This window comes from Phyllopteryx taeniolatus, chromosome 10 (assembly GCF_024500385.1).
Source record: "Phyllopteryx taeniolatus isolate TA_2022b chromosome 10, UOR_Ptae_1.2, whole genome shotgun sequence".
NCBI lineage: Eukaryota > Metazoa > Chordata > Actinopteri > Syngnathiformes > Syngnathidae > Phyllopteryx > Phyllopteryx taeniolatus.
Window position 1 is genome coordinate 29,635,260 of NC_084511.1, and position 25,434 is coordinate 29,660,693.

Sequence of the window (25,434 nt, forward strand, 5' to 3'; positions counted from 1 at the left end):
AAACAGTGGTGAGGCCAGCCATGATGTACGGATTAGAGACAGTGGCACTGAAGAGAAAACAGGAAGCAGAGCTGGAGGTGGCGGAAATGAAGATGTTGAGGTTCGCTCTCGGAGTGACCAGGTTGGATAAAATTAGAAATGAGCTCATCAGAGGGACAGCCAAGGTTTGATGTTTTGGAGACAAAGTTAGAGAGAGCAGACTTCGATGGTTTGGACACGTCCAGAGGAGAAATAGTGAGTACATTGGTAGAAGGATGATGAGGATGGAGCTGCCAGGCAAGAGAGCTAGAGGAAGACCAAAGAGAAGGTTGATGGATGTCGTGAGGGAAGACATGATGGCAGTTGGTGTTCGAGAGGAGGATGCAGGAGATAGGCTCTCATGGAAAAGGATGACGCGCTGTGGCGACCCCTAACGGGACAAGCCGAAAGGAAAAGAAGAAGAAGAAGACTTACTGTGCGTCATCTCCACACAGTTACAATGTTAACATTGCGTTAGCATGCACACCGCACATTACAACGGCAATGACAATATGCTGGTGGACAAGTCGACCCAAACTGTTGCGGTTTGATGAAATATGGTTAATCACCAAGCACCTAACTCTTTTTTTAGGTCTTGAATCCCTTTATGCAAAACGAAACGAACGGCATGTCTGAACAAACTAATGGCTGAACAATCTCCTTCAGGATTTTCTGTGAATGAGCAGAATTCATGGTTCCATTCATCACAGCAAGTTGTCCAGGTCCTGAAGGAGCAAAGCAGCCCAAGACCGTCACACGACCACCACGTTTGAGTCTTGGTAGAATGTTCTTTTTTTCTGAAATGCTGTGCTCTAACGAGACACACATCTTCCCAAAAGTTGAACTTTCATCTCCTCTGTCCATATAACTTCCTCCCGAAAATCTTGGGAATCATTCAATGTTTTTTTTTTGTTTTTTTTTTGCAAAAGTAAGCTGAAGCTTTGTTGTTTTTGGTTTGCAGTGGTTTTGGCTTGGGAACTCTGCCATGGATGCCATTTTTGCCCTGCAGTCTTCCTTATTGTTGTGTCCTGAACACTGACCTTAACTGAGGCAAAGGAGGCCTGCAGTTCTCTCCTCGTTGTCCTGAGTTCCTTTGTGGCCTCCTGGATGAGTCATTCTTGTTCTCTTGGGGTAATCTTTGTAGGCCGGCCACTCCTGGGAAGGTTCACCACTGTTCCATTTTTTTTTTGTCCATGTGAGGATCATGGCTCTTCTGGTTCAGTGGAATCCTCAAGCGTTTGTAACCCTTTCCATACTGATAGATGTTCATTACTTTCTTTCTGGACTGTCCTTACATTTGTTTGGATGATGTCATTTTGTTGCAGCTGTTTTAGATCACTAGACTTGTAAATTCACTTTAGCAAAAAAAAAATACAAAATAAAAAAAAATAACACAGCAGCAGTGCACAAGAATGTCATACGACTGCGTATTGGCCACATCGACATAATTCTAATTTGGCGTGGGGAATGTGAGAATTATTATTATTTTTTTTTAAAGTATAGACATTGGATGGGTGGCATTGTAAACAAACAAACAAACAAACATCACTCTTCTCCAGTTGTGTATTTTCTTGCAATCCTCTCTTAGAAATGTGTCCCATGGTGTTGCTACAGTATATCTTTGTTTCGAACAGACCATTCCGGAAACTTGTTTCGGCCCATTGATGTGTACTTTGCACACACGTGTGCATATCAGCTCACGTGGGAAAAGGAAAATCTCCATGAAGCTTCTTGTTGTGTTCGATTTATACCGTTTTATGTCGTAAAACCTTTTGGAAATGTATCAAGACATTTGGAGTTTGTTCCAGTTCCTTTCCCTCGGAGGGAAACCTTTGTTTGCGATTGATATCGAAAATGTCGACACGGTGTGGTACCAGTTTGGAGGATGAGCAGTTCAGGCGGTCAACTGGTTCAGAAAGTCTGAAATTTTCCACCCTTTGCGGCTCTTTTATTGGTCGCTGCTTTCACCTCTGTCCATGGTTCTGAAATTATGTCCATGCTGTTGTCCCCTGATACTTGAACCTTTTCCGCTAAACTCGCTTTTTTTAAGTTACAAGACATGTCACTATTTATCAATAGTATTTTCAAGTGATCTACAGGTCTTGATAATATTATCCTTGAATTCCAAGACGCAGTTTTGAAAAAGCCATTTTGGTAAATGAGCTGAGCCGCGATGCAAAATCAGTTCCGCAGTAAGATTGTAATGATTTTACAACTTTGTTTCTGAAAACAATCCGCAACGGGATGTTATTGCAAGAAATGCACTCTAGATGTCAGTATGCTCCCATGAACAAACGTCCTTGAATTTCACACCCATTTGTGCCCGCACACAAACCGGATTTAATTCTTGTGTCGCTCTGGTCGAGACGCTGCGTGGCTCCGGTGTAAAAAATCTGTGGATATCCGGGGAGATCATATTTATCTTGCTGCTTTTCTGTTGATTCATCTTTTTGTGGTGCAATGGAGAACAAAAGATTTGCGTCTTTCCGCCGCGGCCTCGTTTTTCTTTTCCTTTTCCTCCACCCCGCCAACGGAGACGTCAGCTACTCTATCCCAGAGGAGATGAAACGTGGATCTGCAATCGGGAATATCGCCAAGGATTTGGGACTCAATTTGGGCCAGTTATCTGCTCGTAAAGCGCGCATCGATGGGGAAGACGACAACGTCCAACACTGCGGCATCAACCTCAACACTGGCGACTTGGTTGTTCAGGAAAGGATCGACAGGGAAGATCTTTGTGGCAAAAAGGCATCGTGTGTTTTAAAGCAGGAACTTGTCCTGGAAAACCCAATGGAACTGCACCGTGTTAATATCCGTGTTGTCGACATTAATGATAATTCTCCACAGTTTAATGAAGATTCACTCAAATTAGAAATTCGTGAGTCGGCAGACAAGGGGGAGCGTTTTCATCTGAGAGAAGCACACGATGCAGACATTGGAGAAAATGCTGTTCAAAGCTACAGATTGCAGCAGAACGATCATTTTAAATTAATTGTCAATACTAAAGCAGGTGGACGAAAGTACTGTGAATTGGTCTTAGACAAGGAATTGGATAGAGAAGACAAAACAGACATGATGCTCTTGCTGACCGCCAATGATGGCGGCTCCCCTCAGAGATCAGGAACAGTCGTCATCCACGTCACCGTTTTGGACGCGAATGATAACGTGCCCGTATTTAGTCAAGCGGTCTATGAATCAAGTCTGGCAGAAAATTCTCCTGTTGATACTTTGGTGATCACAGTGAGCGCGAGTGATGCAGACGAAGGAATAAATAGCGAAATCACTTTCGCATTTGACCATGTTTCTGATGACAATAGCAATATTTTTACTTTACACCCCAAAACTGGAGAAGTGAGAGTAGCTGGTGTTGTTGATTATGAGAAAGTATCATCTTACGAAATGCAAATAAGTGCGGTAGATGGTCCAGGATTAATTTCTTACTGTTCTTTAATTATAAATCTTATTGACGTCAATGACAACGCCCCAGTTATCACGATCAAGTCGCTGACCGATGCGGTGGCGGAGAACGTGCCGCCTGGCACCGAGGTGGGCATCGTTCACGTGCAGGACAGAGACTCTGAGCAGAACGGGCAGGTCCGCTGCTCCGTCCAACAAGACGTCCCCTTCCGCTTAGTTCCTTCCATCAAGAACTATTATTCTCTGGTGACTAGCGGCCAGCTGGACCGCGAACTGGTGTCCGATTACAACATTACAATCGGCGCCAGCGACGAGGGCTCTCCTCCTCTGTCCTCCCGGAAAAGTCTTCACCTGTCCGTCGCCGACGTCAACGACAACCCGCCCGCGTTCGAGCGGGAGTCCTACAGCGCCTACGTGAGCGAAAACAACAAAGCCGGCTCGGCTTTGTGTCGGGTCGGCGCTCGAGACCCCGACCGGAGACAGAACGGCACGGTGGTTTATTCTCTGTCGGCGGGCGCGCAGGTGAACGGCGCCCCGGCGTCCTCCTACGTGTCGGTGGACGGAGACACGGGGGCCGTCCGCGCCGCTTGCTCGTTGGATTACGAAGACCTGAGGAGTTTTCGAGTCCACGTGGTGGCCAGAGACAAGGGTTCTCCTCCGCTGAGCAGCAACGTGAGCGTCAGCGTGTGGATATGGGACGTGAATGACAACTCTCCTCAGATACTGTACCCCGCCCCGGAGGGCGACTCCTTCATGACCGAGCTGGTCCCCAAAGCTGCGCACGGAGGCTCCGTGGTGTCCAAAGTGATAGCGGTGGACGCCGACTCCGGACAGAACGCCCGGCTGTCCTATCACATCGTCAAGGCCACGGATCCGGGACTTTTCACCATCGGTCTCCACAGTGGAGAGATCAGGACCCGGCGGGACATTGGCCAATCTGACAGCATGAAACAGAACCTGATGGTGGCGGTGAAAGATAACGGACAGCCCCCTCTCTCCGCCACCTGCTCCGTGTATTTACTCCTTTCCGATAACTTGGCCGAGGTGCCGGAACTGAAGGACGTTTCTTCCGACGAGCGGGAGAAGAATTCCAAAGTCACCTCGTATCTGCTGGTGGCGCTGGTGTCCGTGTCCACCTTCTTTCTGACCTTCATGGTGGCGGTCCTGGCTGGGAGCTTTTGTCGCAGGAGAAAGCCCAGACTGTTGTTGGACGGAGCGGTCGCCGTCCCCGGCGCGTATCTCCCTCCGAATTACGCCGATGTCGACGGCGCGGGAACTTTACGCGGCGCCTACGACTACGACGCCTACTTGACGACGGGCTCCAGGACCAGCGACTTCAACTTTGTGCGTTCTTACGACGACGACACGCTGCCCGCGAAGAGTCCCGGCGACTTCGATGACGAGCTTCGCGATTCTTTCGACCCGCTTGAGGTAGATCAATTTTCCTTTGTGGCTTGTTTTTTTGTTGTTGTTTTTTTTGCCTTTTAATGATAAACATTTGATACTTTAGTCAGTATATCAAATATTTTGTCATTCCACTTAGTGGATTTGTTTTTGTTTATAGTAGGTTACTTAGACTTTGGGATGACATTTATGTCCAATGTAGGTATATATGAAGTTTTTATTTCGAAGTTGTTCTTCTCAGCACATTGGCAGACAGGCGGCATGTCACGGTAACAGTCTTAACGATCGTTCTTGCGGCTGCCTTGACTTCAACTTTTCGGCTGGCCTGATCTCAATGAAAAAATCATCAAGAGTAAATAGCGAGGGAAATCACAACTGTCGAGCTCTTTGCAGTTTGTGACCATGCACGACTGACCCAACGGTCAAGCAGAACAACGGAGACGTACCGTCCTTGGCAGTTAACTATATTGACGACGGGGATTTTCCAACAAAAAGTCTGTGCTTACAGCCTAATGTTTTGCATTAACTATATTTGCGTCCATTAAGTTGCAATTCATGACTGCACTTTGTAATAGCACATTTTCTTCAGTTAGCCTTTGGTAAAACAGAATTGGGGGGTGGGGGGGCGGGGTTTAATTTTTTTTAATTATCTACCATGTATTCTTATTTGAAGAATCATTTTGAACTAAACACTGTTACATATTGATCGTTGGAAAGTAGTACAATAAAAATGAAGATTTTTCCCGAAGAATACATGAGGAATACTTGTGACTAATAATCATGATTACGACATTGATCAATAGAATCCTGATTATTATTTTGGCTATAATCGTGTGGCCCTACTTAGAATTTTTATACACTCAAATCTTTCTCATTATCATTTCATGCTGGTTAAAACATTCTAATGTATCCAACGTATGACAATACAGTATTGGGAGGTAACAAAACCAACTAATTTTCAGCTTTTTTCTCATTGTACCTCTATATTTCCTTTTTTCTAGTTTCCAGGTAATTCTTTTTAACTAACCCCATCCTTGTTAAATGGTTTAGTTTCGATATGGTCGTTACGTTAGATCGGTCCGTAACTATCGAATTCGATTTTTCAAAACCCAAAATGAAGCATAACACATATACCTCAACCACAACAAAAACTGTGATGAGCAAAATACAAAATGTCAGACTTGAATTGAGAGTTTATTGTCTCCCAACACTCTGGCAGAAATGTCCCCACGTCCATCTTCGGCGGCTGTTCCTCTCACTTGCGCGATTAATATGAAGTCTCGTCTTGACGAACCAAGTCGGAGGGTTTGTTTGGCCATCTTGCGTGCTTGCGTGGGTTTGTGGCTCTCTGACGCACTCATGAACTCCTCGACAAAACTCCCAACAGAAAAAAAACAAAACAAAACAAAATCGAAATCATTTAGTTCATATAAAGCAACTCATTAAAGGGCCACACTTACTGTGCGTCATCTAATGCAGCCCTATAGGGGGCACAAGTCAGTGCAAACTGTAGGTCGGTCCCAAGCCCGGATAAATGCAGAGGGTTGCGTCAGGAAGGGCATCCGGCTTAAAACCTTGCCAAACAAATATGAGCGTTCATCCAAAGAATTCCATACCGGATCGGTCGTGGCCCGGGTTAACAACGTCCGCCACCGGCGCCGTCAACCTGCAGGGCGCTGTTGGAAATTCAGCTACTGTGGGTCGAAGTCGAAGTCAAAGAAGAAGAAGAAGAAGAGGTGGAAAGCGGGTTCTTCGGCAGAAAGAGAAGAGGAAAACACAGAGCCTAGAACTGAATGTGGGGACTTTGAATGTTGGGACTATGACAGGAAAATCTCGGGAGTTGGTTGACATGATGATTAGGAGAAAGGTTGATATATTGTGTGTCCAGGAGACCAGGTGGAAAGGCAGTAAGGCTAGAAGTTTAGGGGCAGGTTTTAAATTATTTTACCATGGTGTAGATGGGAAGAGAAATGGAGTCGGGGTTATTTTAAAAGAAGAGTTGGCTAAGAATGTCTTGGAGGTGAAAAGAGTATCAGATCGAGTGATGAGGCTGAAATTTGAAATTGAGGGTGTTATGTGTAATGTGATTAGTGGCTATGCCCCACAGGTAGGATGTGACCTAGAGGTGAAAGAGAAATTCTGGAAGGAGCTAGATGATGTAGTTCTGAGCATCCCAGACAGAGAGAGAGTCGTAATTGGTGCAGATTGTAATGGACATGTTGGTGAAGGTAATAAGGGTGATGAAGAAGTGATGGGTAAGTACGGTATCCAGGAAAGGAACTTGGAGGGACAGATGGTGGTAGACTTTGCAACAAGGATGCAAATGGCTGTAGTGAACACTTTTTTCCAGAAGAGGCACGAACATAGGGTGACCTACAAGAGCGGAGGTAGAAGCACACAGGTGGATTACATCTTGTGCAGACGATGTAATCTGAAGGAGGTTACCAACTGTAAGGTAGTGGTAGGGGAGAGTGTGGCTAGACAGCATAGGATGGTGGTGTGTAAGATGACTCTGGTGGTGGGGAGGAAAATTAGGAAGACAAAGGCAGAGAAGAGAACCATGTGGTGGAAGCTGAGACAGGACGAGTGTTGTGCAGCTTTTCGGGAAGAGGTGATACAGGCTCTCGGTGGACGGGAAGAGCTTCCAGAAGACTGGACCACTGCAGCCAAGGTGATCAGAGAAGCAGGCAGGAGAGTACTTGGTGTATCTTCTGGCAGGAAAGGAGAGAAGGAGACTTGGTGGTGGAACCTCACAGTACAGGAAATCATACAAGGAAAACGGTTAGCTAAGAAGAAGTGGGACACTGAGAGGACCGAGGAGAGGCGAAAGGAATACATTGAGATGCGACACAGGGCAAAGGTAGAGGTGGCAAAGGCAAAACAAGAGGCATATGATGACATGTATGGCAGGTTGGACACTAAAGAAGGAGAAAAGGATCTATACAGGCTGGCCAGACAGAGGGATAGAGATGGGAAGGATGTGCAGCAGGTTAGGGTGATTAAGGATAGAGATGGAAATATGTTGTCTGGTGCCAGCAGTGTGCTAGGTAGATGGAAAGAATACTTCGAGGAGTTGATGAATGAGGAAAATGATAGAGAAGGGAGAGTAGAAGAGGCAAGTGTGGTGGACCAGGAAGTGGCAATGATTAGTAAGGGGGAAGTTAGAAAGGCATTAAAGAGAATGAAAAATGGAAAGGCAGTTGGTCCTGATGACATTCCTGTGGAGGTATGGAAGCATCTAGGAGAGGTGGCTGTGGAGTTTTTGACCAGCTTGTTCAATAGAATTCTAGTGCGTGAGAAGATGCCTGAGGAATGGAGGAAAAGTGTACTGGTGCCCATTTTTAAGAACAAAGGTGATGTGCAGAGCTGTAGCAACTATAGAGGAATAAAGTTGATGAGCCACACAATGAAGTTATGGGAAAGAGTAGTGGAGGCTAGACTCAGGACAGAAGTGAGTATTTGCGAGCAACAGTATGGTTTCATGCCTAGAAAGAGTACCACAGATGCATTATTTGCCTTGAGGATGTTGATGGAAAAGTACAGAGGTCAGAAGGAGCTACATTGTGTCTTTGTAGATCTAGAGAAAGCCTATGACAGAGTACCCAGAGAGGAACTGTGGTACTGCATGCGGAAGTCTGGAGTGGCAGAGAAGTATGTTAGAATAATACAGGACATGTACGAGGGCAGCAGAACAGCGGTGAGGTGTGCTGTCGGTGTGACAGAAGAATTTAAGGTGGACGTGGGACTGCATCAGGGATCAGCCCTGAGCCCCTTCCTTTTTGCAGTGGTGATGGATAGGCTGACAGATGAGGTTAGACTGGAACCCCGTGGACCATGATGTTTGCAGATGACATTGTGATCTGCAGTGAAAGCAGGGAGCAGCTGGAGGAACAGTTAGAAAGATGGAGGCATGCACTGGAAAGAAGAGGAATGAAGATTAGCCGAAGTAAAACAGAATATATGTGCATGAATGAGAGGGGTGGTGGGGGAAGAATGAGGCTACAGGGAGAAGAGATGGCAAGGGTAGAGGACTTTAAATACTTGGGGTCAACCGTCCAGAGCAATGGTGAGTGTGGTCAGGAAGTGAAGAAACGGGTCCAAGCAGGTTGGAACGGGTGGAGGAAGGTGTCAGGTGTGTTATGTGACAGAAGAGTCTCTGCTAGGATGGACGGCAAAGTTTATAAAACAGTGGTGAGGCCAGCCATGATGTACGGATTAGAGACAGTGGCACTGAAGAGAAAACAGGAAGCAGAGCTGGAGGTGGCGGAAATGAAGATGTTGAGGTTCGCTCTCGGAGTGACCAGGTTGGATAAAATTAGAAAAGAGCTCATCAGAGGGACAGCCAAGGTTTGATGTTTTGGAGACAAAGTTAGAGAGAGCAGACTTCAATGGTTTGGAGACGTCCAGAGGAGAGAGAGTGAGTATATTGGTAGAAGGATGATGAGGATGGAGCTGCCAGGCAAGAGAGCTAGAGGAAGACCAAAGAGAAGGTTGATGGATGTCGTGAGGGAAGACATGATGGCAGTTGGTGTTCGAGAGGAGGATGCAGGAGATAGGCTCTCATGGGAAAGGATGACGCGCTGTGGCGACCCCTAACGGGACAAGCCGAAAGGAAAAGAAGAAGAAGAAGACTTACTGTGCGTCATCTCCACACAGTTACAATGTTAACATTGCGTTAGCATGCACACCGCACATTACAACGGCAATGACAATATGCTGGTGGACAAGTCGCCCCAAACTGTTGCGGTTTGATGAAATATGGTTAATCACCAAGCACCTAACTCTTTTTTTAGGTCTTGAATCCCTTTATGCAAAACGAAACGAACGGCATGTCTGAACAAACTAATGGCTGAACAATCTCCTTCAGGATTTTCTGTGAATGAGCAGAATTCATGGTTCCATTCATCACAGCAAGTTGTCCAGGTCCTGAAGGAGCAAAGCAGCCCAAGACCGTCACACGACCACCACGTTTGAGTCTTGGTAGAATGTTCTTTTTTTCTGAAATGCTGTGCTCTAACGAGACACACATCTTCCCAAAAGTTGAACTTTCATCTCCTCTGTCCATATAACTTCCTCCCGAAAATCTTGGGAATCATTCAATGTTTTTTTGTTTTTTTTTGCAAAAGTAAGCTGAACCTTTGTTGTTTTTGGTTTGCAGTGGTTTTGGCTTGGGAACTCTGCCATGGATGCCATTTTTGCCCTGCAGTCTTCCTTATTGTTGTGTCCTGAACACTGACCTTAACTGAGGCAAAGGAGGCCTGCAGTTCTCTCCTCGTTGTCCTGAGTTCCTTTGTGGCCTCCTGGATGAGTCATTCTTGTTCTCTTGGGGTAATCTTTGTAGGCCGGCCACTCCTGGGAAGGTTCACCACTGTTCCATTTTTTTTTTGTCCATGTGAGGATCATGGCTCTTCTGGTTCAGTGGAATCCTCAAGCGTTTGTAACCCTTTCCATACTGATAGATGTTCATTACTTTCTTTCTGGACTGTCCTTACATTTGTTTGGATGATGTCATTTTGTTGCAGCTGTTTTAGATCACTAGACTTGTAAATTCACTTGAGCAAAAAAAAAATACAAAATAAAAAAAAATAACACAGCAGCAGTGCACAAGAATGTCATACGACTGCGTATTGGCCACATCAACATAATTCTAATTTGGCGTGGGGAATGTGAGAATTATTATTATTTTTTTTTTTAAAGTATAGACATTGGATGGGTGGCATTGTAAACAAACAAACAAACAAACAAACAAACATCACTCTTCTCCAGTTGTGTATTTTCTTGCAATCCTCTCTTAGAAATGTGTCCCATGGTGTTGCTACAGTATATCTTTGTTTCGAACAGACCATTCCGGAAACTTGTTTCGGCCCATTGATGTGTACTTGGCACACACGTGTGCATATCAGCTCACGTGAAAAAGGAAAATCTCCATGAAGCTTCTTGTTGTGTTCGATTTATACCGAAAAGTATTTGCAGAAAGTTGTGTCGTAAAACCTTTTGGAAATGTATCAAGACATTTGGAGTTTGTTCCAGTTCCTTTCCCTCGGAGGGAAACCTTTGTTTGCGATTGATATCGAAAATGTCGACACGGTGTGGTACCAGTTTGGAGGATGAGCAGTTCAGGCGGTCAACTGGTTCAGAAAGTCTGAAATTTTCCACCCTTTGCGGCTCTTTTATTGGTCGCTGCTTTCACCTCTGTCCATGGTTCTGAAATTATGTCCATGCTGTTGTCCCCTGATACTTGAACCTTTTCCGCTAAACTCGCTTTTTTTAAGTTACAAGACATGTCACTATTTATCAATAGTATTTTCAAGTGATCTACAGGTCTTGATAATATTATCCTTGAATTCCAAGACGCAGTTTTGAAAAAGCCATTTTGGTAAATGAGCTGAGCCGCGATGCAAAATCAGTTCCGCAGTAAGATTGTAATGATTTTACAACTTTGTTTCTGAAAACAATCCGCAACGGGATGTTATTGCAAGAAATGCACTCTAGATGTCAGTATGCTCCCATGAACAAACGTCCTTGAATTTCACACCCATTTGTGCCCGCACACAAACCGGATTTAATTCTTGTGTCGCTCTGGTCGAGACGCTGCGTGGCTCCGGTGTAAAAAATCTGTGGATATCCGGGGAGATCATATTTATCTTGCTGCTTTTCTGTTGATTCATCTTTTTGTGGTGCAATGGAGAACAAAAGATTTTGGCCTTTCCGCCGCGGCCTCGTTTTTCTTTTCCTTTTCCTCCACCCCGCCAACGGAGACGTCAGCTACTCTATCCCAGAGGAGATGAAACGTGGATCTGCAATCGGGAATATCGCCAAGGATTTGGGACTAAATTTGGGCCAGTTATCTGCTCGTAAAGCGCGCATCGATGGGGAAGACGACAACGTCCAACACTGCGGCATCAACCTCAACACTGGCGACTTGGTTGTTCAGGAAAGGATCGACAGGGAAGATCTTTGTGGCAAAAAGGCATCGTGTGTTTTAAAGCAGGAACTTGTCCTGGAAAACCCAATGGAACTGCACCGTGTTAATATCCGTGTTGTCGACATTAATGATAATTCACCACATTTTATTGAAGAGTCACTCAAATTTTAAATCCGAGAATCAGCGGTTAAGGGTGCTCGTTTTCTTCTCGGAGAAGCACACGATGCAGACATTGGAGAAAATGCTGTTCAAAGCTACACTTTGCAGCAGAATGATCATTTTAAATTCAATGTCAATACTAAACCAGGTGGACGAAAGTCCTGCGAATTGGTCTTAGACAAGGAATTGGATAGAGAAGACAAAACAGACATGATGCTCTTGCTGACCGCCAATGATGGCGGCTCCCCTCAGAGATCAGGAACAGTCGTCATCCACGTCACCGTTTTGGACGCGAATGATAACGCGCCCGTATTTAGTCAGGCGGTCTATGAATCAAGTCTGGCAGAAAATTCTCCTGTTGATACTTTGGTGATCACAGTGAGCGCGAGTGATGCAGACGAAGGAATAAATAGCGAAATCACATATGCGTTACACGTTTCTGATGATGATAGTAAACGGGTCTTTGCTTTGCACCCCAAAACTGGTGACGTCAAAGTGGTTGGTGTCGTTGATTATGAGAAAGTATCGTCTTACGAAATGCAAATCAGCGCTAAAGATGGTCTTGGCTTAGTTTCTTATTCAACTTTAATCATTGACATCACAGATGTGAATGACAACGCCCCAGTTATCACGATCAAGTCGCTGACCGATGCGGTGGCGGAGAACGTGCCGCCTGGCACCGAGGTGGGCATCGTTCACGTGCAGGACAGAGACTCTGAGCAGAACGGGCAGGTCCGCTGCTCCGTCCAACAAGACGTCCCCTTCCGCTTAGTTCCTTCCATCAAGAACTATTATTCTCTGGTGACTAGCGGCCAGCTGGACCGCGAACTGGTGTCCGATTACAACATTACAATCGGCGCCAGCGACGAGGGCTCTCCTCCTCTGTCCTCCCGGAAAAGTCTTCACCTGTCCGTCGCCGACGTCAACGACAACCCGCCCGCGTTCGAGCGGGAGTCCTACAGCGCCTACGTGAGCGAAAACAACAAAGCCGGCTCGGCTTTGTGTCGGGTCGGCGCTCGAGACCCCGACCGGAGACAGAACGGCACGGTGGTTTATTCTCTGTCGGCGGGCGCGCAGGTGAACGGCGCCCCGGCGTCCTCCTACGTGTCGGTGGACGGAGACACGGGGGCCGTCCGCGCCGCTTGCTCGTTGGATTACGAAGACCTGAGGAGTTTTCGAGTCCACGTGGTGGCCAGAGACAAGGGTTCTCCTCCGCTTAGCAGCAACGTGAGCGTCAGCGTGTGGATATGGGACGTGAATGACAACTCTCCTCAGATACTGTACCCCGCCCCGGAGGGCGACTCCTTCATGACCGAGCTGGTCCCCAAAGCTGCGCACGGAGGATCCGTGGTGTCCAAAGTGATAGCGGTGGACGCCGACTCCGGACAGAACGCCCGGCTGTCCTACCGCATCGTCAAGGCCACGGATCCGGGACTTTTCACCATCGGTCTCCACAGTGGAGAGATCAGGACCCGGCGGGACATTGGCCAATCTGACAGCATGAAACAGAACCTGATGGTGGCGGTGAAAGATAACGGACAGCCCCCTCTCTCCGCCACCTGCTCCGTGTATTTACTCCTTTCCGATAACTTGGCCGAGGTGCCGGAACTGAAGGACGTTTCTTCCGACGAGCGGGAGAAGAATTCCAAAGTCACCTCGTATCTGCTGGTGGCGCTGGTGTCCGTGTCCACCTTCTTTCTGACCTTCATGGTGGCGGTCCTGGCTGGGAGCTTTTGTCGCAGGAGAAAGCCCAGACTGTTGTTGGACGGAGCGGTCGCCGTCCCCGGCGCGTATCTCCCTCCGAATTACGCCGATGTCGACGGCGCGGGAACTTTACGCGGCGCCTACGACTACGACGCCTACTTGACGACGGGCTCCAGGACCAGCGACTTCAACTTTGTGCGTTCTTACGACGACGACACGCTGCCCGCGAAGAGTCCCGGCGACTTCGATGACGAGCTTCGCGATTCTTTCGACCCGCTTGAGGTAGATCAATTTTCCTTTGTGGCTTGTTTTTTTGTTGTTGTTTTTTTTGCCTTTTAATGATAAACATTTGATACTTTAGTCAGTATATCAAATATTTTGTCATTCCACTTAGTGGATTTGTTTTTGTTTATAGTAGGTTACTTAGACTTTGGGATGACATTTATGTCCAATGTAGGTATATATGAAGTTTTTATTTCGAAGTTGTTCTTCTCAGCACATTGGCAGACAGGCGGCATGTCACGGTAACAGTCTTAACGATCGTTCTTGCGGCTGCCTTGACTTCAACTTTTCGGCTGGCCTGATCTCAATGAAAAAATCATCAAGAGTAAATAGCGAGGGAAATCACAACTGTCGAGCTCTTTGCAGTTTGTGACCATGCACGACTGACCCAACGGTCAAGCAGAACAACGGAGACGTACCGTCCTTGGCAGTTAACTATATTGACGACGGGGATTTTCCAACAAAAAGTCTGTGCTTACAGCCTAATGTTTTGCATTAACTATATTTGCGTCCATTAAGTTGCAATTCATGACTGCACTTTGTAATAGCACATTTTCTTCAGTTCGCCTTTGGTAAAACAGAATTGGGGAGTGGGGGGGCGGGGGTTAATTTTTTTGTATTATCTACCATGTATTCTTATTTGAAGAATCATTTTGAACTAAACACTGTTACATATTGATCGTTGGAAAGTAGTACAATAAAAATGAAGATTTTTCCCGAAGAATACATGAGGAATACTTGTGACTAATAATCATGATTACGACATTGATCAATAGAATCCTGATTATTATTTTGGCTATAATCGTGTGGCCCTACTTAGAATTTTTATACACCCAAATCTTTCTCATTATCATTTCATGCTGGTTAAAACATTCTAATGTATCCAACGTATGACAATACAGTATTGGGAGGTAACAAAACCAACTAATTTTCAGCTTTTTTTCTCATTGTACCTCTATATTTCTTTTTTTCTAGTTTCCAGGTAATTCTTTTTAACTAACCCCATCCTTGTTAAATGGTTTAGTTTCGATATGGTCGTTACGTTAGATCGGTCCGTAACTATCGAATTCGATTTTTCAAAACCCAAAATGAAGCATAACACATATACCACAACCACAACAAAAACTGTGACGAGCAAAATACAAAATGTCAGACTTGAATTGAGAGTTTATTGTCTCCCAACACTCTGGCAGAAATGTCCCCACGTCCATCTTCGGCGGCTGTTCCTCTCACTTGCGCGATTAATATGAAGTCTCGTCTTGACGAACCAAGTCGGAGGGTTTGTTTGGCCATCTTGCGTGCTTGCGTGGGTTTGTGGCTCTCTGACGCACTCATGAACTCCTCGACAAAACTCCCAACAGAAAAAAAAACCACAACAAAATCGAAATCATTTAGTTCATATAAAGCAACTCATTAAAGGGCCACACTTACTGTGCGTCATCTCCACACAGTTACAATGTTAACATTGCGTTAGCATGCACACCGCACATTACAACGGCAATGACAATATGCTGGTGGACAAGTCGACCCAAACTGTTGCGGTTTGATGAAATATGGTTAATCACCAAGCACCTAACTCTTTTTTTAGCTCTTGAATCCCTTTATGCAAAACGAAACGAACGGCATGTCTGAACAAACTAATGGCTGAACAATCTCCTTCAGGATTTTCTGTGAATGAGCAGAATTCATGGTTCCATTCATCACAGCAAGTTGTCCAGGTCCTGAAGGAGCAAAGCAGCCCAAGACCGTCACACGACCACCACGTTTGAGTCTTGGTAGAATGTTCTTTTTTTCTGAAATGCTGTGCTCTAACGAGACACACATCTTCCCAAAAGTTGAACTTTCATCTCCTCTGTCCATATAACTTCCTCCCGAAAATCTTGGGAATCATTCAATGTTTTTTTTTTTTTTTTTTTTTGCAAAAGTAAGCTGAAGCTTTGTTGTTTTTGGTTTGCAGTGGTTTTGGCTTGGGAACTCTGCCATGGATGCCATTTTTGCCCTGCAGTCTTCCTTATTGTTGTGTCCTGAACACTGACCTTAACTGAGGCAAAGGAGGCCTGCAGTTCTCTCCTCGTTGTCCTGAGTTCCTTTGTGGCCTCCTGGATGAGTCATTCTTGTTCTCTTGGGGTAATCTTTGTAGGCCGGCCACTCCTGGGAAGGTTCACCACTGTTCCATTTTTTTTTTGTCCATGTGAGGATCATGGCTCTTCTGGTTCAGTGGAATCCTCAAGCGTTTGTAACCCTTTCCATACTGATAGATGTTCATTACTTTCTTTCTGGACTGTCCTTACATTTGTTTGGATGATGTCATTTTGTTGCAGCTGTTTTAGATCACTAGACTTGTAAATTCACTTTAGCAAAAAAAAAATACAAAATAAAAAAAAATAACACAGCAGCAGTGCACAAGAATGTCATACGACTGCGTATTGGCCACATCAACATAATTCTAATTTGGCGTGGGGAATGTGAGAATTATTATTATTATTTTTTTAAAAGTATAGACATTGGATGGGTGGCATTGTAAACAAACAAACAAACAAACAAACATCACTCTTCTCCAGTTGTGTATTTTCTTGCAATCCTCTCTTAGAAATGTGTCCCATGGTGTTGCTACAGTATATCTTTGTTTCGAACAGACCATTCCGGAAAATTTTATTTCGGCCCATTGATGTGTACTTTGCACACACGTGTGCATATCAGCTCACGTGAAAAAGGAAAATCTCCATGAAGCTTCTTGTTGTGTTCGATTTATACCGAAAAGTATTTGCAGAAAGTTGTGTCGTAAAACCTTTTGGAAATGTATCAAGACATTTGGAGTTTGTTCCAGTTCCTTTCCCTCGGAGGGAAACCTTTGTTTGCGATTGATATCGAAAATGTCGACACGGTGTGGTACCAGTTTGGAGGATGAGCAGTTCAGGCGGTCAACTGGTTCAGAAAGTCTGAAATTTTCCACCCTTTGCGGCTCTTTTATTGGTCGCTGCTTTCACCTCTGTCCATGGTTCTGAAATTATGTCCATGCTGTTGTCCCCTGATACTTGAACCTTTTCCGCTAAACTCGCTTTTTTTAAGTTACAAGACATGTCACTATTTATCAATAGTATTTTCAAGTGATCTACAGGTCTTGATAATATTATCCTTGAATTCCAAGACGCAGTTTTGAAAAAGCCATTTTGGTAAATGAGCTGAGCCGCGATGCAAAATCAGTTCCGCAGTAAGATTGTAATGATTTTACAACTTTGTTTCTGAAAACAATCCTCAACGGGATGTTATTGCAAGAAATGCACTCTAGATGTCAGTATGCTCCCATGAACAAACGTTCTGGAATTTCACACCCATTTGTGCCCGCACACAAACCGGATTTAATTCTTGTGTCGCTCTGGTCGAGACGCTGCGTGGCTCCGGTGTAAAAAATCTGTGGATATCCGGGGAGATCATATTTATCTTGCTGCTTTTCTGTTGATTCATCTTTTTGTGGTGCAATGGAGAACAAAAGATTTTGGCCTTTCCGCCGCGGCCTCGTTTTTCTTTTCCTTTTCCTCCACCCCGCCAACGGAGACGTCAGCTACTCCATCCCAGAGGAGATGAAACGTGGATCTGCAATCGGGAATATCGCCAAGGATTTGGGACTAAATTTGGGCCAGTTATCTGCTCGTAAAGCGCGCATCGATGGGGAAGACGACAACGTCCAACACTGCGGCATCAACCTCAACACTGGCGACTTGGTTGTTCAGGAAAGGATCGACAGGGAAGATCTTTGTGGCAAAAAGGCATCGTGTGTTTTAAAGCAGGAACTTGTCCTGGAAAACCCAATGGAACTGCACCGTGTTAATATCCGTGTTGTCGACATTAATGATAATTCACCACATTTTATTGAAGATTCACTCAAATTTGAAATCCAAGAATCAGCGGATAAGGGTGCACGTTTTCTTCTCGGAGAAGCACACGATGCAGACATTGGAGAAAATGCTGTTCAAAGCTACACTTTGCAACAGAATGATCATTTTAAGTTAAATGTAAATACAAAACCAGGTGGGCGAAAGTCCTGTGAATTGGTCTTAGACAAAGAATTGGACAGAGAAGACAAAACAGACATGATGCTCTTGCTGACCGCCAATGATGGCGGCTCCCCTCAGAGATCAGGAACAGTCGTCATCCACGTCACCGTTTTGGACGCGAATGATAACGCGCCCGTATTTAGTCAGGCGGTCTATGAATCAAGTCTGGCAGAAAATTCTCCTGTTGATACTTTGGTGATCACAGTGAGCGCGAGTGATGCAGACGAAGGAATAAATAGCGAAATCACATATGCGTTACACGTTTCTGATGATGATAGTAAGCGGGTCTTTGCTTTGCACCCCAAAACTGGTGACGTCAAAGTGGTTGGTGTCGTTGATTATGAGAAAGTATCGTCTTACGAAATGCAAATCAGCGCTAAAGATGGTCTTGGCTTAGTTTCTTATTCAACTTTAATCATTGACATCACAGATGTGAATGACAACGCCCCAGTTATCAATATCAAGTCGCTGACCGATGCGGTGGCGGAGAACGTGCCGCCTGGCACCGAGGTGGGCATCGTTCACGTGCAGGACAGAGACTCTGAGCAGAACGGGCAGGTCCGCTGCTCCGTCCAACAAGACGTCCCCTTCCGCTTAGTTCCTTCCATCAAGAACTATTATTCTCTGGTGACTAGCGGCCAGCTGGACCGCGAACTGGTGTCCGATTACAACATTACAATCGGCGCCAGCGACGAGGGCTCTCCTCCTCTGTCCTCCCGGAAAAGTCTTCACCTGTCCGTCGCCGACGTCAACGACAACCCGCCCGCGTTCGAGCGGGAGTCCTACAGCGCCTACGTGAGCGAAAACAACAAAGCCGGCTCGGCTTTGTGTCGGGTCGGCGCTCGAGACCCCGACCGGAGACAGAACGGCACGGTGGTTTATTCTCTGTCGGCGGGCGCGCAGGTGAACGGCGCCCCGGCGTCCTCCTACGTGTCGGTGGACGGAGACACGGGGGCCGTCCGCGCCGCTTGCTCGTTGGATTACGAAGACCTGAGGAGTTTTCGAGTCCACGTGGTGGCCAGAGACAAGGGTTCTCCTCCGCTGAGCAGCAACGTGAGCGTCAGCGTGTGGATATGGGACGTGAATGACAACTCTCCTCAGATACTGTACCCCGCCCCGGAGGGCGACTCCTTCATGACCGAGCTGGTCCCCAAAGCTGCGCACGGAGGCTCCGTGGTGTCCAAAGTGATAGCGGTGGACGGCGACTCCGGACAGAACGCCCGGCTGTCCTACCACATCGTCAAGGCCACGGATCCGGGACTTTTCACCATCGGTCTCCACAGTGGAGAGATCAGGACCCGGCGGGACATTGGCCAATCTGACAGCATGAAACAGAACCTGATGGTGGCGGTGAAAGATAACGGACAGCCCCCTCTCTCCGCCACCTGCTCCGTGTATTTACTCCTTTCCGATAACTTGGCCGAGGTGCCGGAACTGAAGGACGTTTCCTACGACGAGCGGGAGAAGAATTCCAAAGTCACCTCGTATCTGCTGGTGGCGCTGGTGTCCGTGTCCACCTTCTTTCTGACCTTCATGGTGGCGGTCCTGGCTGGGAGCTTTTGTCGCAGGAGAAAGCCCAGACTGTTGTTGGACGGAGCGGTCGCCGTCCCCGGCGCGTATCTCCCTCCTAATTACGCCGATGTCGACGGCGCGGGAACCTTACGCGGCGCCTACGACTACGACGCCTACTTGACGACGGGCTCCAGGACCAGCGACTTCAACTTTGTGCGTTCTTACGACGACGACACGCTGCCCGCGAAGAGTCCCGGCGACTTCGATGACGAGCTTCGCGATTCTTTCGACCCTCTTGAGGTAGGAGCCTTGTGCCGACGTATCCGAAAATTAAATCATCGTTCGAGAAGAACATTCGCCACGTGGTGAATCATCATATTTGTCGCTAGGAAAAGTATTTGAATGTAATTCCCATTGGGTACTGTCGTTCAATATTTTCTTTTGCATCTGAATAGCGTTGGCGTCATTCAGCTTTGCTATGTTTTGAAATTGAACATAGTTTTCACAGTGGAGATGCATTCCCTGAATTGATCTGTTGTTGTTGGTGTTGCAGTTGATACATTTGACTCATTGCGTATGCTAAATGCACAGTTAGACATTACTTTTTACAGTAACCCACTGGCAAAAATGTTGCTCGTAAGTTACTGTAAAAAATAAATAAATAAATAAATAATAATAATAATGGTGGGATGTGACTAATCTCAATTGGAAGCTGGAGTCGTGCACCACTCGCTGTATCGTACAGCAACTGTGCTTCATCATTTGCTCAGTACGAGTTGTTGAGTTCACCTGAATCAGGCGACACGCTGCGAATGTGCTTTTGACATTGATGACTGTGATTGACGCACGCACGAGCCACATCGTCAACCCAATGATCGACAATTCATAAATCAATTATTTTTTTGAATGATTTATTTTTTTTATTTTTTTTTGGAAGATGCTGTTTGTTTATTTGTGAAATATATTTTTGGAATGCTCGATTTGATAAAACTACGCCCGTTGTGAGCACTCTCAGGAAAAGCCTGATGCCTTTACTTCAATTGTGAGCGTGTCTTGTCTTTAAGACAAACAAATGAATACATTTGAAAAAGAAATGCTCTTCTGTATTCTACTTTTTATGTATAGTTACTTCTTCTTCTTCTTCTTCTTCTTCTTTTCCTTTTGGCTTGTCCCGTTAGGGGTCGCCACAGCGCGTCATCCTTTTCCATGAGAGCCTATCTCCTGCATCCTCCTCTCGAACACCAACTGCCCTCATGTCTTCCCTCACGACATCCATCAACCTTCTCTTTGGTCTTCCTCTAGCTCTCTTGCCTGGCAGCTCCATCCTCATCATCCTTCTACCAATATACGCACTATTTCTCCTCTGGACGTGTCCAAACCATCGAAGTCTGCTCTCTCTAACTTTGTCTCCAAAACATCGAACCTTGGCTGTCCCTCTGATGAGCTCATTTCTAATTTTATCCAACCTGTTCCCTGCGAGAGCAAAGCTCAACCTCTTCATTTCCGCCACCTCCAGCTCTGCTTCCTGTCGTCTCTTCAGTGCCACTGTCTCTAATCCATACATCATGGCTGGCCTCACCACTGTTTTATAAACTTTGCCGTCCATCCTAGCAGAGACTCTTCTGTCACATTACACACCTGCTGACACGTTCCTCCACCCGTTCCAACCTGCTTGGACCCATTTCTTCACTTCCTGACCACACTCACCATTGCTCTTTACGGTTGACCGCAAGTATTTAAAGTCCTCCACCCTTGCTATCTCTTCTCCCTGTAGCCTCACTCTTCCCCCACCACCCCTCTCGTTCATGCACATATATTCTGTTTTACTTCAGCTAATCTTCATTCCTTTGCTTTCCCGTGCATGCCTCCATCTTTCTAACTGTTCCTCCACCTGCTCCCTGCTTTCACTGCAGATCACAATGTCATCTGCAAACATCATGGTCCACAGGGATTCCAGTCTAACCTCATCTGTCAGCCTATCCATCACCACTGCAAAAAGGAAGGGGCTCAGGGCTGATCCCTGATGCAGTCCTACGTCCACCTTAAATTCGTCTGTCACACCTCACCGCTGTTCTGCTGCCCTCCCTCGTACACGTCCTGTATTATTCTAACATACTTCTCTGACACTCCAGACGTCCGCATGCAGTACCACAGTTCCTCTCTGTGTACTCTGTCATAGGCTTTCTCTTGATCTACAAAGACACAATGTAGCTCCTTCTGACCTTCTCTGTACTTTACCATCAACATCCTCAAGGCAGACAATGCATCTGTGGTACTCTTTCTAGGCATGAAACCATACTGTTGCTCGCAAATACTCACTTCTCTCCTGAGTCGAGCCTCCACTACTCTTTCCCATAACTTCATTGTGTGGCTCATCAACTTTATTCATCTATAGTTCCCACAGCTCTGCACATCACCTTTGTTCTTAAAAATGGGCACCAGTACACTTTTCCTCCATTCCTCAGGCATCTTCTCACGCACTAGAATTCTATTGATGAAGAAGCTGGTCAAAAACCCCACAGCCACCTCTCCTACATGCTTCCAAAACTCCACAGGAATGTCATCAGGACCAACAGCCTTTCCATTTTTCATCCTCTTTAATGCCTTTCTAAGTCCCCCCTTACTAATCATTGCCACTTCCTGGTCCACCACACTTGCCTCTTCTACTCTCCCTTCTCTCTCATTTTCCTCATTCGTCAACTCCTCGTATTATTCTTTCCATCTAGCTAGCACACTGCTGGCACCAGTCAACACATTTCCATCTCTGTGCTTAATCACCCTAACCTGCTGCACATCCTTTCCATCTCTATCCCTCTGTCTGGCCAGCCTGTATAGATCCTTTTCTCCTTCTTTAGTGTCCCACCTGCCATACATGTCATCATATGCCTCTTGTTTGGGCTTTGCCACCTCTACCTTTGCCCAATGTCGCATCTCACTGTATTCCTTTCGCCTCTCCTCGGTCCTCTCAGTGTCCCACTTCTTCTGAGCTAACCTTTTTCCTTGTATGATTTCCTGTACTGTGGGGTTCCACCACCAAGTCTCCTTCTCTCCTTTCCTGCCAGAATATACACCAAGTACTCTCCTGCCTGCTTCTCTGATCACCTTGGCTGCAGTGGTCCAGTCTTCTGGGAGCTCCTCCCGTCCACCGAGAGCCTGTCTCACCTCTTCCCGAAAAGCTGTACAACACTCGTCCTGTCTCAACTTCCACCACATGGTTCTCTTCTCTGCCTTTGTCTTCCTAATCTTCCTCCCCACCACCAGAGTCATCTTACACACCACCATCCTATGCTGTCTAGCCACACTCTCCCCTACCACTACCTTACAGTTGGTAACCTCCTTCAGATTATATCGTCCGCACAAAATGTATTCCACCTGCGTGTAATCTACCTCACCCTATATTCGTGCCTCTTCTGGAAAAAAGTGTTCACTACAGCCATTTGCATCCCTGTTGCAAAGTCTACCACCATCTGTCCCTCCAAGTTCCTTTCCTGGATGCCGTACTTACCCATCACTTCTTCATCACCCCTATTACCTTCACCAACATATCCATGACAATCTGCACCAATTACGACACTCTCTCTCTGTCTGGGATGCTCAGAACTACATCATCTAGCTCCTTCCAGAATTTCTCTTTCACCTCTCGGTCACATCCCACCTGTGGGGCATAGCCACTAATCACATTCCACATAACACCCTCAATTTCAAGTTTCAGCCTCATCACTCGATCTGATACTCTTTTCACCTCCAAGACATCCTTAGCCAACTCTTCTTTTAAAATAACCCCGACTCCATTTCTCTTCCCATCTCCACCATGGTAAAATAATTTCAACCCTGCCCCTAAACTTCTCGCCTTACTGCCTTTCCACCTGGTCTCCTGGACACACAATATATCAACCTTTCTCCTAACCATCATGTCAACCAACTCCCGAGATTTTCCTGTCATAGTCCCCACATTCAGTTCTCGGCTCTGTGTTTTCCTCTTCTCTTTCTGCCGAAGAACCCGCTTTCCACTACTACAATGTGATATTTCCCCACTCGAAAAGCTCTAAAGAAAATATTTGCCTCAATCTTTAGTTACAACAGTTTAGCATCAATATTGTTGATTTATTGTTTTTGTCAAACAGTTGACCTTGTTACCGTGTGTTCATTAGTAGCATTTGTTTAAGCATTTTGGATATGGCCGGTAGAAAGGCGGAGCTCGCTTTGTTGGAAATACACAGCGATGTGTTCTTTTTTTTTATTTTATTTTTTATTTTTTTTATAGCCGGTGAGCATGTTTTTCATTCAGTGTTCAGTGTTTAGGAGAAGACATGTAATGCACCAACAACTCCTTAACCTTGCAACGTGTTAAATGTTTCATGGAAATTGCACATTTCGGAAAAAATACGAAAAGAAAACGGCCAAGTTGCGTCAACATCAACACTGTCCATGGTGCTGATTTGCCTCACTGCTATTTATCTGCGACCCGTTCCACGGAAAACATATTTTTAATACACAGTGTGGCAAATGGCTGCAATTTACAGGCGCGTACATGTACGTGCAATATTCCAAATAGACTCACGATGTCGCTCTATACTTGTCGATAGGAGGCTGTTGAATATTATTTTTTTTCCTTTTCCCACCGTACTCGAGGAGGCGCATTTCAACCATTACGAACCAGACCGGCTTTTGTTTCGGGAGCTACACGCGCTTATCTGAAGGTGCGTGTGTTTGTTTGTGCGTGTGCTATGCCCTTTTTCAATCCGAGCTACGAAAACAAATGAATAGTGCTGATTTTTCCGAGTGAGAAATGGATCGCCGAGCTCATCTATTCCTGGTCTTTTTCTCCGGCTTTGTTCTTTGGGCCGACACCACCGTTGCAGAGCTCAGCTTTGCCTTGGCGGAGGAGATGAGACCCGGATCCATTGTTGGGAATATTGCCAAGGACCTCGGACTCGAAGGACGGGCGTTGATCTCTCGTAAGGCCCGTATCGACACTATTAATGAGGATGTGCATTACTGCGACATTGACGTCAAGACGGGTAATTTTGTCATCCGGGAGAGGATTGACAGAGAGGAGCTGTGCGGAGAGACGCTGACTTGTATGCTGAAATACGAATTGGTGTTAGAAAACCCGCTTGAGCTCCATCGCATTACGGTCCTCGTCCAAGATGTAAATGACAATCCGCCCGTCTTCCCAAAGGATGAAATCAAGCTTGAAATCAGCGAATCCACCGTCAAAGGAACTCGATATCGCGTGAACGAAGCGGATGACGCCGACGTCGGCCAAAATGCTGTTCAACAATATTTCTTACAAAACAATGCGCATTTCGTTTTATCAGTTGGAGAGAATTCGGATGGATCAAAGAGTCTTGAATTGGTGTTGGACAAAGAGTTTGACCGTGAGACAGAAAATGATTTAAGTGTGGTGCTCAGTGCCAGCGATGGAGGCACTCCCGAAAGATCAGGAACGACCCTGGTGCACGTCACGGTGCTGGATGCGAATGATAACGCCCCAGTGTTCGGTCACGATGTGTACAAGGCCAGCCTGCCTGAAAACTCACCGCTGGAAACTGTCGTCGTCACCGTGAGCGCAACGGATGCAGACGATGGCATCAATGGAGAAGTTACATATGATTTTAGTCGCATTGCAGAAAAAGCGAAGAAAGTGTTCTCCATTGACAGCAAGACGGGTGAGATGAAAGTAATCGGGTCACTTGACTTCGAGAGTAATTCCAAATATGAAATGCGGGTCGATGCTAAAGACGGTTATGGACTTTCATCACATTGTAAAGTAATGATTGACATCACAGATGTGAATGACAACGCCCCAGTTATCACGATCAAGTCGCTGACCGATGCGGTGGCGGAGAACGTGCCGCCTGGCACCGAGGTGGGCATCGTTCACGTGCAGGACAGAGACTCTGAGCAGAACGGGCAGGTGCGCTGCTCCGTCCAACAAGACGTCCCCTTCCGCTT

At 46.1% G+C, this 25,434-nt stretch overlaps 2 protein-coding genes across 9 annotated transcripts in view; both read left to right on the forward strand.

Moving 5' to 3' along the window:
- The window catches only part of LOC133485289 (protocadherin gamma-C5-like), a 294,682-nt gene that overhangs the window by 28,886 nt on the left and 240,362 nt on the right, over positions 1–25,434 (forward strand). Inside the window, exons 1-2 of one of the 8 annotated variants that reach the window (XM_061788780.1) lie at positions 17,259–19,776; positions 24,339–24,499. The exons of 4 other annotated variants lie outside the window; for them this stretch is intronic. In XM_061788780.1, coding sequence (XP_061644764.1) covers positions 17,389–19,776; positions 24,339–24,368 — 2,418 coding nt within the window. In that variant the 5' untranslated portion in view covers positions 17,259–17,388 and the 3' untranslated portion in view covers positions 24,369–24,499. Of the gene's footprint in view, positions 1–17,258; positions 19,777–24,338; positions 24,500–25,434 lie in introns of those variants that run through there. 3 more of the 8 variants (XM_061788776.1, XM_061788763.1, XM_061788772.1) reach the window with 3 other exon arrangements.
- On the forward strand, positions 1,604–5,447 carry LOC133485151 (protocadherin beta-16-like). The gene has a single exon (XM_061788539.1). It carries the CDS (start codon positions 2,479–2,481, stop codon positions 4,921–4,923), a length of 2,445 nt encoding a protein of 814 aa, XP_061644523.1. The 5' UTR covers positions 1,604–2,478; the 3' UTR covers positions 4,924–5,447.